General features: G+C 33.3%; 2 protein-coding genes across 3 annotated transcripts in view; both read left to right on the forward strand.

Moving 5' to 3' along the window:
- Positions 1-13,508, forward strand: part of LOC149784730 (uncharacterized) — a 384,805-nt gene that overhangs the window by 223,657 nt on the left and 147,640 nt on the right. The window lies entirely within an intron of this gene.
- Positions 1-13,508, forward strand: part of LOC149784731 (uncharacterized) — a 127,463-nt gene that overhangs the window by 8,735 nt on the left and 105,220 nt on the right. For both annotated transcript variants that reach the window (XM_089932757.1, XM_089932758.1), the window contains exons 2-3: positions 6,715-7,488; positions 11,006-11,266. In XM_089932757.1, the coding sequence (XP_089788883.1) occupies positions 6,715-7,488; positions 11,006-11,266 (1,035 nt within the window). The remainder of the gene's footprint in view (positions 1-6,714; positions 7,489-11,005; positions 11,267-13,508) is intronic.

The raw sequence follows: 13,508 nt of genomic DNA on the forward strand, positions 1-13,508 counted from the left end.
AAGAATGGCACATGAAATGTAGACCCTAGTGATTGTACACTTGTATTGCCTGGGAAGGTGGAGAACATTACAGTAAATCAGCACTCTGTTCAAACCTAGCAATGTCACATCTGCATGAAAAGTCAATACAATCTTAAGTTTTCAAAATATAGTCTTATAACAGATTTCCAATAAAAAATATTTAAACACAGCCAAAAGCTTATGAACTGGGGTTACTGTTACCTACTTAGGGTAAGGGAGAAAAATATTTCTTTGAATCAATCACATGCAGTTTTTTACAAAGAGATTACATGTACAAGTCAGATAGATGCATATATATATATATATATATATATATATATATATATATATATATATATATATATATATATATATCAGAGCATTGATAGCATAGTACTTACACTCTGGCAAAATTCAAGGGATTTCTTTTCAGAAGACAAAACTTACCTCCACAGTCTCCACCATGATAATATCATTTTGCTACATTGATATTTGATACAGGGAAAAGAAAAATCTAGCACAGTAAACGGAATGCTATTAGCCTTGTTGCATACAAATCCCTGATTTTACAGGTGTTGGGGAAACATTTTGTGCCAGAATGTAAAGTATGTGCAACACTGGTATAATAACATAAAATCAAATGAAGTAATCTACATATGCATATCAACATGTATATCTTTCTGGTATCAAGTAGTTGTTTGTAAATGGAACTAACAGTTTTGGGTTTAAAACAAAGACATATTCAAACTGTTACTAAGTGTGTACAACAAACTTTGGTTTAATTACAATTATGATGTCCTTGCAGATGTCAATTACAATTCAATTAGTGGGTTCGAACCCCGGCTGAGTCATACCAATGGCTTATACAAATTGTACTAGCAGATGCCTCACTTGGCACTCAACATTAAGAGGTTAGTTTTAGGACTGGTTGTCCTGGTGTCAGGATAAAGGGACTGGGTGGGATATGATGCTACATGTCTGCAGCATGATGCCCCAGTCCAAGATATCACTATAAACTTCCACACTGCTGACATATTAATATGACTGAAAACATTTTAAAACTAAGTTAAAAATTCAAATCACACACACAAACAATTTCAAGTACTCAAAGTTATGACTATCATTACAATTACACCATACTGATGATTTTCAAATATAATTACAATTTTATAAAAAGTGTAATTGTAATTAATTACTCATTTACACCACTCATGATGTAATTGAACCCAAGTCTGAATCCCACTGTAGACAAAGCAAAAACATTTATGCACACTTTTTTTATCTAAAGCTTAGCTTTATCGCTTATTTGCCTGGCAGTTAAGATAAATATGTATATTTTTTCAATTTTTATAATCTGCTTGGAATTAAAACCTTAATATCTTTGATTTTGTAATTGACTTGTAATTGATCAAGTATGCAAATCTAGACCTTCAAGTACAATTACAACTACATCATATTGGCAATATTCTGTTACAATTACATTGTAATTGTAACTAATTACATGTACTGAATTACATCAGTAATACATTGTAATTACTATATTTTATTTGTTTCCCATAAATAATTGTTGATTAACCATGACAGTAAGTTTTAAAAAAAATCTACTTCAAACTTTTAAATTAGTATACATAATTAAAACATGAGAATCGAGTCACCTGTACCTAAACAGATCTTAGGACCTACTCAGTATATCTAAATAAATATCTGATCTGGCCTGGTTTGGCTAAATATTTTTCTTTTCCTGTTTTTGTTGACATCTCACTTAAAATTAAATGCGAACAAGAGTTTGGTCAAAACATCATCCAAGAACAGTGTGTATTTTGGATTTTTAACGTAGCTTTAACAATTTTTCAGTCATATCGCTACGATAGCTGCAGTTTATAGTGATGCCTAGAACTGGGGAATCATGTCACAGGCATGTAGCATGATGTCCCACCCAGTCACATTATCCTGACACCTGGCCGACCAGTCCAAACACTAACCTCTTAATGCTGAGCGCCAAGCGGGGCAGCTGTTAGTACCATTTTTGTAAGTCTTTGGTAAGACTCAGCCGGGGATCGAACCTATGACCTCCCGCATTTGAGGCGGATGCTCTAACCACTAGTTCACTGGAGAGGTCCCAAGAACTGAAAGGGTTTAATAGGGCCAAACAACTGTAAGGTTCCTGTTATTACACAAAGTCAAAAATGTATAGTGACTTATAAAATGACCAGATATATAAATTAAAACCATATATGGTAAAAAGCCCTGATTGATGTATGAAATACTTTGTATTCTATAATTAGGTAATACAAGATAAAGTAAGATTAAAGTTCTTTATTAGACCGAAATGGTTTTCAAGAGTGTTTACTGCTAATCTAATTTTTATTGATAGGACTACTGTACTTCATAGTGAAATTATTGTTTCATATTATGGAGAAGAAAGACATTATCATAAAAAAATACAAACATAAATGTCAGTCTATTCATACTGGCAAATAGTTATCTCCCTTTGGTAAGCATAATGCCGGTAAGTACTTCTAACAAGCATGTTACATATTTACTGGAATGGAAGGATGGTGCTGATAAAGTATAGTATGTTCTATGAACTTTTTCGATTGGATTGGGGGAAGTGGGGATAAAAGTTTTTATTCACTAGTCCAAGAATAAGAAAAAAAGCATGTATGAAAGTAGCATCTTCGTATGTTTTGATTATAGTTGGCAATGGAATTATATCAAAAACATGTTATATGGAACTGTAAGTTATTTTTAAACCAAGATGGACTGAAGATTGGGGAGGGGAAATTCTTGAAAAGGTGGTATTGTTTGCAAAAATATGCAGAAATTTAGTCCCATACAGTAAATTAAATGATAAACACAGTCTCTTACATTTCCTTTATTGAGATTAGTGTTTGCTGCCATTTTTCATCACATCATAGGCTATACATGTTGGCCATTTTAACTGGTAGAGGAAGAACCTGGGATAACTCAGATAAGAAACACCAACCCACAGGAAGCTAATGGTCTGCCTTCTCACACACCCACAATGGTTTTGCCTAAGACTGAATCGAAATAGACAGAGATGTGATGGCAGTGATCTGGAGTGCTGGAGAGTGCTTTGGATCACTCAGCCACATGGGGCGATACCTCTTTGAGATAGCATAGGTTTGAATACTTGTTAAATTAAAACGATGGTTCGAAATTAGGGTACAAAATGGTTATGATATTTTGAACCTATATTCTGTACTGTTCACATGCAATGCGAAAGGCAATTCATCATACTGATAATAAAATAAATAATGAAATAAATCACTTAAGAACAGTCAGACATTAATGAGCTTTATTTAATTTATATCTTCTCTTTACAACAGAAATAATGAATTCAATGTATAACATGTAAGAATGGAGTTATTAATATCTTTTAAAGTTTTACCGATACATACTCTGCTAATAGTAATTATCATTCTGTGCACGTAAATCAACAAGATGCAAGAAATAGACTTTCTTGAATATTCCTATGACTGGGTTGAATCTACATTTGGTAACCAAAATATATTAAAAGGAAATAATGGATGAGTGGGACTTTGCAATACCTAATGATATTGCCGATTGCTTGCACAAGCCAACTAAAAGTTATCACAGCATGCATGTACATAATGGCAGAGTAAAGTTGTTTTAGTAAGCATCGTTGGGTAGGACGGGATTGAATAGAAAACATGACATCAAAGTAGTCAGTGGTCATATGGATGACTTTTCTTAGTATGTTCACTCACAAACATTAAATAATGACTGATGTCAAAGGTGTGAAAAAAGCTAATAAGTTTGCTTTCTTAAAATACTATTGGACATGAATGTGCTGAACACGTGTAACTGGAAAACATGGTTAAATGTGAATTTAATTTATAATGCAGTTCATATGGGTGGGGGTACTTAGTGATAAAGTACTGCCATTCGATCGGTCATGATTAAAACTTAAACATTCAATAAACATAAAAATACTTTAAGTGCTTTCATTTGGCTTGACTGAATAGATTCTTAGGAACAAAAACATGTCGAATTCACAGTAAAATGTTGGTAAGGGTTGTAAAAAGGCACCATTTAGCCTAGTCCTACAACGTAAGACACATCAGCTGATATTTTTCTTCGGGGGGGTCGGGTGATAGCACTAAAACAAAAACATGTGATATGTCTTATATTGTAGGATTACATTTAGCCACGTCTTGTGATGATGTAATTATTAGAAGATAGCACATACTTTTAAGATATTGCCATAGCTGCAGTCATCATAGTCACTAAATTGCTAAAGGCATTTTATACATGCAAAAAAAACTCAAACGTGTACATGAAACTAGTCCTACATGTAAGGCATTGACGCTGATATTTATGTTTTGGGCGTCAGGGACGTAGCACTAAACATAAACAGCATGTGATACGTCTTACATTGTACTTGAAATTGTAGGACAAACCTTGTCTACGCAGTAAGCAAATTCGAAATGTACCACAAACTAAACAACGTTCATGCTGCTGTTCGCTCTATACTCCCGGTGTAATGTGAGCATTCAAGGCATGAAATTAATGCGGAGGTTTTATAATTCACAATCTGAAGGAAAACGATGGGCAAGCTAACTTTAATTTTTTATTGAGACTGTTATCAACAAACCAGCAAGCTGCAATCGAATCGTTCCAAATACAACCATCTCGTACTGGTACTCCTGCTTACATACAAGATGCAAAATATCCAAAGGAAATACAAACCAGTCTGCGTCGGTAGCTACATATATTGGTCTCCTATTGTATTGATACATAAAATGGAATGTGGCAACATAAATTTTGGGAACCAGGCTAAGCCGCCAAAATAGTCGGGTTATCGGTTATTTGTCTGGTCGTACATATGGTTTGGATGTTCCCAAGAACCTGGTAGTGTATTAATGCGCCAAGCGCACGAGCTCTTAGGAATGTGTAGCCGAATTATGTAGCAGACGACAGACAGGAATGGAGAATGCAGAAGTTTATTTGCAAACAGGACTGTTCTTTGGAGTACCCAGGGTAGTGCATACATGTAATGTTGAACATCATTGAAAATATTGTAAGATGACATTATTGATGTCTATAACGTTTATTTATTTAAAAATATTGTTTTAAGTGCCACTGGTATTAATAGGGCTGCTTGTTTCAGTCAGTAAAATGAAAATTATGGGCAACACCAACTCCAATTGTACTAATTCTTAGAAAGCGAGTGGGTGTTTTCAATAACTGTTATTTTTTTTACTGACATAAACGAGTGCCTGTACTGAAGGCTGATTCCTTGTCTCCGTTTGTATCTCCAATGTGATGTTTTCCTTTCGTCTAAATAAATTATGATAATAAATACATCATATTTTCAAAGAAAAAGTAACTTTATACGTAATTTTTAAAAAAAATTTTAGTTCATCATTAGGCAGGCATTCATCTTCTATTTAATTTTTGACTGTTTTTTTAAAATATAAACCCAAAATAAAATTTAAATGTATCGTCATACTTTGTGAATGATTTGATAATTTTACGCATACGCTTCCGTTTATTGTAACCACTACCGATTTTAAAAACGAAAAGCATCAAAGATATACAAAATTCAAAAGACGTAGTCATTTCGTTCATCGATGTTTAGTTATTTCATTCATCACTTTATAATTTATAACCTGATTAGCGCCATGAGGAACTTAATATTATTTGATTAATAAAAAATGTGCTGTCTGCGTCAAATATTTATTAAGTCTAGTTTTAATATTTCTAAAACAAACTGAACCAATGAAAAGAAGAAAGAGATATCACTCCAATACATACGGAATTACTGAGATTATTAAAGACTGTGTTACTTCAAAACATAGACCCGCCCATGCAAATATGGCGACCGTGTTAGTAAAGAAACTCCCGTTTGATTCAAAACTTCAACAAGTTGACAGGTTTTGGCACTCCATGCCGACAGGCAGGTTAGAAATTATAAATTGATGAATGAAATGTCTAAGTTTGTACAGTTTTTACATCCTTGATTAGGTATGTTTTCTGAAATCGGTATGAGGGTACACAGTTTGAAAGATGTGATGCAGTGGCAAAAACGTCCATTACAGTAGGGGTGGTCCCAGTGGTCGAAAAAAAATGGAATGATGTATCTGTTTATTTTTCTTTCATGTCCGTCAATTGTATATATGGTTACAGGGTGATAATCTCAAGAGTTTCACTGTTGTGACACAGGGGCCACATCCCTGGTGGTAGGGATGGACTCTGAGATTAGACTTAAAAGGCATGGAATCTTAACAGTTTTTAATGTGAGAAAAAAGGCTATATCACAGGGAGTAGGGATGGACGCTGAGTCAGAAGTTAGCAGCATGTATTAACTTGTATCTTTGTAGCAGTAAAGTTCATATACGTTTATAAGGCATTGCTAATTTTGTGAATCTGTAACTCCGGAAATTTTCGTCCTTACATGTAACTAAACGGACTTAATTCGTTTGAAATACTTCGTGTGACATGAATTAGGTATTTTATGGAACCAACTGTAATAGTAATACTGCTACAAATAATAAGACTATTACGATAATGGTGCAGGTGGCTAAATTTAGGACTTTAAACTATTATTTTAGGTCAAAAATTGATATATAGATGTGTACAAGTTTATTTTGCATTGTTTACTAAAAGTATATATGTCTGTATTTGGTGTATTACGTATCCTGATGCAAGTCACTCTTTTATCCACAGGCGGCCGTGAACCCGACTACAATGGCGTTGTGGTGACAGAAGACACGTTGCTGGTCATAGACGAGAATGCGAGTAATCTCCAGATTTACAATCGACATGACGGTAAACTGTCTACATCACACAAACTGGAGTCCTATCCCACGGATGTCTGTCTTATTAGCAAGACGGAAGTAGCTGTGTGTCTGTCAGACAGTACGATTGTAATCATGTCATTGAAATCTATACATGACGTAAAACGGGTCAAAACATTAGATGTAAGCACAGGATTTTATAGATGTCATTCAGTGGCAAAATTGAATTCAGACAAACTCGTTGTCAGCGGTAGGAAATGGGACGACATGTTGTACTGGTGTGTTGTAAATCTTACAGATGGAAGTGTAGACTCAACTCACAAGGTCTGTAAAGGGTATGGTATTACTCACTTGGCCATTAAAGACAACACAGTCTACATCTCGTGTTGGACTTCAAACTCCACTACTCAAGGTGTGTATGCATATGATATTTTTAATCCACACACACACAAGTTTCTGTATCAACACCAGGAATTAGAATTACCGGGGTCGATAATGGCTGACAGGGATTATGTGTACGTGTGTGACTTGTACTCTAACAGAATTCATCAGCTGACAGACAGCGGTCAACCAGTGACCATACACACAGTGTCATCAAGTCTCTATGGAATATTCTGTGATGACCAGCATGGAGTTCTTTACACCACAAGCTACTTGAGTAATGTGATTACTGTCTACAGACTGGAATATTCACATCAACCAGGTATTTCCATTTGATTTTAAAACATCTTTTACATAACACGACAACGAAAACTACATACTTTATTTATTTACAGTCCTGAAGGATTTCAATTCACCTTTGAAAACAAAAAATAAGAATTATAAATGTCACATTTGTAACTTTATTATAAGACAAACACGTTTTAAAGATGTAAAATAAAATTATATTGGAATAAATAACTCATATTTTATTATTCTGATTTAAGTGTAATGCAACGTCATATTGCCTTAGCCATTTTTATTCATTTTAAGTATAAAAAAAATATTATTTGTTGATTGAAAATTCATTACTAATATATTTACACCCAAGTCGATTCAGTCATGATTGTTAAATGACGTGTACCTTTCTTTTCATCACAAAATATTGCTATAAAAATTTTAAATCTCTATGGACTGTCATAATGGCGGCAGGCTACTTACCCACAAGCATTATCCTTCTAGCGTAAAACACATTTTTCCCAGAAGGTGGCGTTTTCATTGATATCTCCTTGCAGACGACATTGAATCAGATTAGACTGGTTCACCGTCGTGGTTAAAAGCGTCCAAAATTTCCCATGTATTTCGATATAGTTTTCATAGCATTGATGTTTATGGAGCGATTCTATACGGATTTTGCAAGAAATGTTTATCAACTGACAAAACAAAATAAACTGAAAATAAATCGAATAATCACAGTTTAAATCTATGTGTTGTCAAATTAAAATAAGATGCATGTATTCCTGTAGTGTTTATTCACATGTATAAGTTCGGCAGGGGACCAGTCTAAAGCTTGCTATAGCATATTTGGATATTTTACGATACGTTATTCAGTGCGCCATATTTACTAGGATCTGTTTACGTTTCCAAAGAAGGATGCAATGGCCTTATATGGCACACCGAAAAGACGAGGCTGAAAATGTATGTAGTTATTAGCACAGAGATGAGCACATAGTGCCTATAATTCAATAAAGGAAATCTCTTTAATCTTTCAAAATTTAAACCAAACTTTGTTCCCTCTGTATACGTTTTTAATTTGGAAACATTGAACTCATCAATGGCGAGTGCAGTGCTAAATAAGACGGACAACTAAATATAAGTTGCATGGTCCTGACGGATATATTTCGCATTAAAAATCTCTGAAGCAATTTGAAATAGCAAGTAATTCAAGCGTAACTATTATTATTATTATTATTATTGAAAACAGCAATAAACCTAAAGCAATAACATTTTAAATGTTATAAATTTTATAAAAAATATTATAAAACCATTTTTATTAAGCATTATTTTGGATGATATGGCATGTAATTCAACAAATTAAGTCTGTATTATATTTAATATTTCATTTTTAATTCAGTTTCATTGACTCAATTTTGATTATGCTTGTTATAATAGTTGCTATATTGTACATTGTATACATGGGCCCATGACCATTAGCCGCATAAATCAAACCCCCAAATCTGTGTTGGTACTGATGCATGCTTTATGGACTTAATTCAGTATCATTATAGGTGTGGGGCTGATTTATCAATCGAGTCTATCGATGTGAGTCTGTTTTTAAAAATAGCATTTCCTTCAAAGTCTTCAAAGAGAATGATATGATCATCATCCTCCATTGTGGAAGTAGTGGCACTGATATTAATACTAGTCACCACAGGGTCTTGTACAGTTTCTTACATTTACTCATGCAATATGTTACTATATACTACTACCATAATAGTATTATGAAATATGTATGATTTATAGGTTAATTGTTAGCAATGATTCAAGCTCCTGTGGTATCAAGATATAATGTCATGAAAGTTTATATATATATATATATATATATATATATATATATATATATATATATATATATATATATATATGGTTTATCTATTTGGAATACAGAGTTCACAAAGAGTTGAGGATTATTGATTTTTTTACCTTTCAGGGAACAAATGAGTTCTTCAAAATTTAAATTTTCTTGCCCATGATGCAGCTGGGCCTATAAGAATATGGCAGTCTTTCATCTCGATATTTAGGAAAGAACTTGAATATTGCTGTTGCATTCATGCATAAGACTACATGTCTGTCTGTCCATTTTGACGAATCATGTTGTTACTTATTGTCTCACGTTACTTGAAGCATTTGAATGAATATTTATATAAATGTATTGTGTAATCATTTCATTTTTTTGAACAGGGGATAAACAAAATCTGATCACCCCTCTGAAGAAATGGTCAGTTCTTATTTCCTTTTCCAATTTAGGAGGAAATTGATGGAAACTTTGTTGAAGAAAAAAGATAGAAACATTTTGAAGAAAATAAAATGTTTATACAACAACCCAACTGTAGTACTTTCTCAGATCTGCAGAGGATATTCTTATATTAAATTTTTTGCAAGGGTGAATATGTATATTTGTTTGCCAAAAAGAAAAGAAAAAACAGTTAAGGTCAGCATTTTTCAAGTTTAGGGTGATGCATGTCTTTGACTACATTACAACTAGTATTTTATGTATTAGTAATTAAAATGTATTTTGTCTTGTGTCACATGCTTGAGAAGTAAATGTAATGATTCTGATCTTTGCAAACTGATAGTAATATTTTTGAGTTATTTTAGCTTAGTGTTACAGCTCAAGCTTTTTTGTAATGGACATACATGGATATGAGGCCCTGTTCTGTTGAGTTGTTTGTATCGGACATACATGGATATGAGGCCATGTTCTGTTGAGTTGTTTGTATTGGACATACATGGATATGAGGCCATGTTCTGTTGAGTTGTTTGTATTGGACATACATGGATATGAGGTCATGTTCTGTTGAGTTTTTGATTAGCTAGTCAGATTAGTATTTTCACATATATGGAAGTGAAAATGATCATTTGGAATGGTAAAATAATTTTCCATAATGTGAAATACAGTGCTTATTCTAAGTGATTAGTGATTACTATAAACTAATGAATATTCTAATTGATTAGTGATTACTATAAACTAATAAATGGTGTATAAGTGATGGGTGTTTTTGGGATTAACAAGATAAGATTTGCCTTGCTTCAGATGTGCACCTTTCCAAAGACTGCGCTAAGCTCTCCTGTGTCATTTTCTTTTCCTGGACTTCAAAGATTAATAAATTGCAAAAAAAAAGACAATAACTAAACATAGCTTTATGCTGCAATTTTAGAAGCTCGTATTGCTTACTCTTGCAAAAATCTATTGCCCTAGTTTAAAACTGCTTAAATTTGTGCATTTTGGACTAATTCAAGCCATTTTTGATAAGTTGTCATCTTTTGATATTGCATGATTTCCATAATTACCACATATAAATAAAATCCAGTCACAGTACATGAAAGTAGCAAAAAGGTAAGCCAACATTTGCATTGTGCATGTAGCAAATGCAAGGAACTTCACTGATATCTGCCCCCCTTAAGAAATACATAATAACTATAGTGCAAAATCATGTTGGTGCCGCTGTCAGGTGTACTTGATATAAAAATACTGCCTCAATGTTTATAATATATATGTAACTTATCCATTACTTGCACAGGTATTCCAGCAGAAATTTTAAACATGGATGATAGATCCATCCAGCTTTTTGAAGAGGCTCTAAAAGATGGAAAAGAGAGAGTATACAACATACGAATCATGGTTGTTGGCCACTTTGGTGTAGGAAAGACAACCCTGGTCAAGCGTCTTCTTGGGGAGGAGGTAAACATTTCTGAGAGATGTAATACAGAGGGCATAGATGTCCACGTCAATTGCTGTGATGTGACTTTATCAACCCATGAATGGACAAGGCGAACAAAAGGTATATATGCATACACCATCATAAAAAAATCCATATTCATGAATTTATACACATGCTGTGAGGTGACATGTATCATGTTTTATTTTTATCTGTCCAATTTAGAGTAAAAATTTAGTTTAGTGTGATCTTACATAATGCTAGCTTATGTATAGAACATATTTTTTATACAAGTTACTTTTATTACAATTGGCTTACAGTCAAGCATTGCATTGTTTCATACTTTTAAGGATAATATTTGTTAGGACGTCTTCTTGAAAGTGTATAGTGACGGTGTGCTTAAAATAGGAGCATCAGAGATAAATCCTTGAACAAAGCTACAAGCCATGTTTGATTATGCCTGTTGTATTTGATACCTTTCTGATTCAATTTATTAATGTAGCAGCTGGCTGCTCAGTCATTATCATTATCTAGACTTGTAAACAAGCGCTTGCTGTGTAAGTATCAAAAAGAATTAACCATGGTATTTTTCTAAGTTTCATTTTATGTTTTAGAATTAAATCTGAAAGCACACAAGCTACAGAAATGGAGTATAAATTATACAAAAGCTTGAAAATGAGAATATTGTTAAATAACTCATTTTATAAATTAAATAAGTGAAATTTAAAAAAAACTTTACCTTTTTATATAATTTAGTTTGAGTTTCATGAATCTGTCATTATATTAGATGAAAACAATGACAGTCATCCCCCTCTTATACATCACCCCTTCCTTCACGGGGAAAGTGACTGTATAGGATGGGTGGCCTTTCCTGAGGGGGAGTATAATTGTAACAAATATGTGTATGTAGTAAGAAAGCTACAAATAACTTCAAAGTATTTAATATCATCATATAAAAGTAGCACTAATTATTAAAAGGTTCTTCTTGTCTTAATGACTGACTTATTTCAAGTTAACATTCATTAATAGCTTTTATTCATAAGCGTGAAATGCAAGTAGGGTATTGTTCATATATATGTGCATGACATGGCAAAACCCTTCAAAAACTTCATTTAAATCTTCGTATAGACATTGCTTGGCATTAAAAATAATTCTCTTTCAATTTACTCTATTTTTCCATTGCCAGAGAATATTCTCATTATCTATTACATATTGTATATTCGAGTCTTCCCAACATACATAACATATTTTGGCAACTCTCTTTAAGTCGAATGACTTTTACTTTTTCTTCTACAATATTCTCTATTAATGTGATATGTTAAAGTTTTGTAATGATTTATTCCCATATTGGTGATTGTTCAGTTCTGCAACTTAATTATGCAGACAAAACTTTTGAAGAGCAACGAAAGCCTTGTTTATAAAGGAATTGATACGTGTGCTGTCACATGAGGTTTTGGTGTAGCTTATTCTGACCATGTTATGATTTTACAAGTACGTCCAGTTGTAATCATCAAAGAAAACACTCAACCGCTGTATGATGCCCAAAACTCTATCACAACATTGTTTAAGCCATTTCCTGTAAACGTAAGCATTCACAATATAATATTAATCCTAGTGGTACATATACTTTAGCCAACACTTCTTTCAGTAACTAAAACTGGATAACGGGAAAGATACATAGGATAATCTGATTAATTACCTGTATGAATTAAATATTGGTTTTGGACACATTAAAATAAAATGTGGCTGCTGGGCATGTTAGATGGGTGGCCTACTTTGAGGGGTATTTTTTGCAACACAGACTTGTCAGTGGCAAGGGAGTCTGGCTGTAAAATGTGGTTGGCCGCTGGTCAGGGGGCATGTATGAGTAAGACCAATGTATCTTGAACTATGAGGAAAATATATCCTAGCTCAAAAGAAACACTCAATTAAATAGGTAAAACATGCAAAGGATGATATATTTATACCCCCCACTATTATAAAACTTTTATTATGGAGTGTAAAATTATAGGGACAGTGTTTGTTCCTACAAAGAGTTGGAGAGCCATGAGATTAATATGAAAAAGTACTTTTGTGGATCCAATCACACTGGTTGTGGACACTGCACTTTGAGTTTTGAATGAAACTATTATATGAAGACTTATTTATGTTGAAATGTGCATGTCAGAAGGGCTGGCAATAAGTGATGACTAACAAAATCAAGAACAAACTGTCCACTGCTACAGTTTGGTAATATTGGATGTCTTCACAGACAGACCATTTCAGATATTAGAAATCTTGTATGCAAGACACTACCAGTCATGAATGATTGATGTGCACTTTTCTCTTACTCAAAATACATCTGAGGTTGATGTAGTCTGTACTC

This window comes from Sinohyriopsis cumingii, chromosome 14 (assembly GCF_028554795.1).
Source record: "Sinohyriopsis cumingii isolate HCF-2022 chromosome 14, ASM2855479v2, whole genome shotgun sequence".
Lineage (NCBI taxonomy): Eukaryota > Metazoa > Mollusca > Bivalvia > Unionida > Unionidae > Sinohyriopsis > Sinohyriopsis cumingii.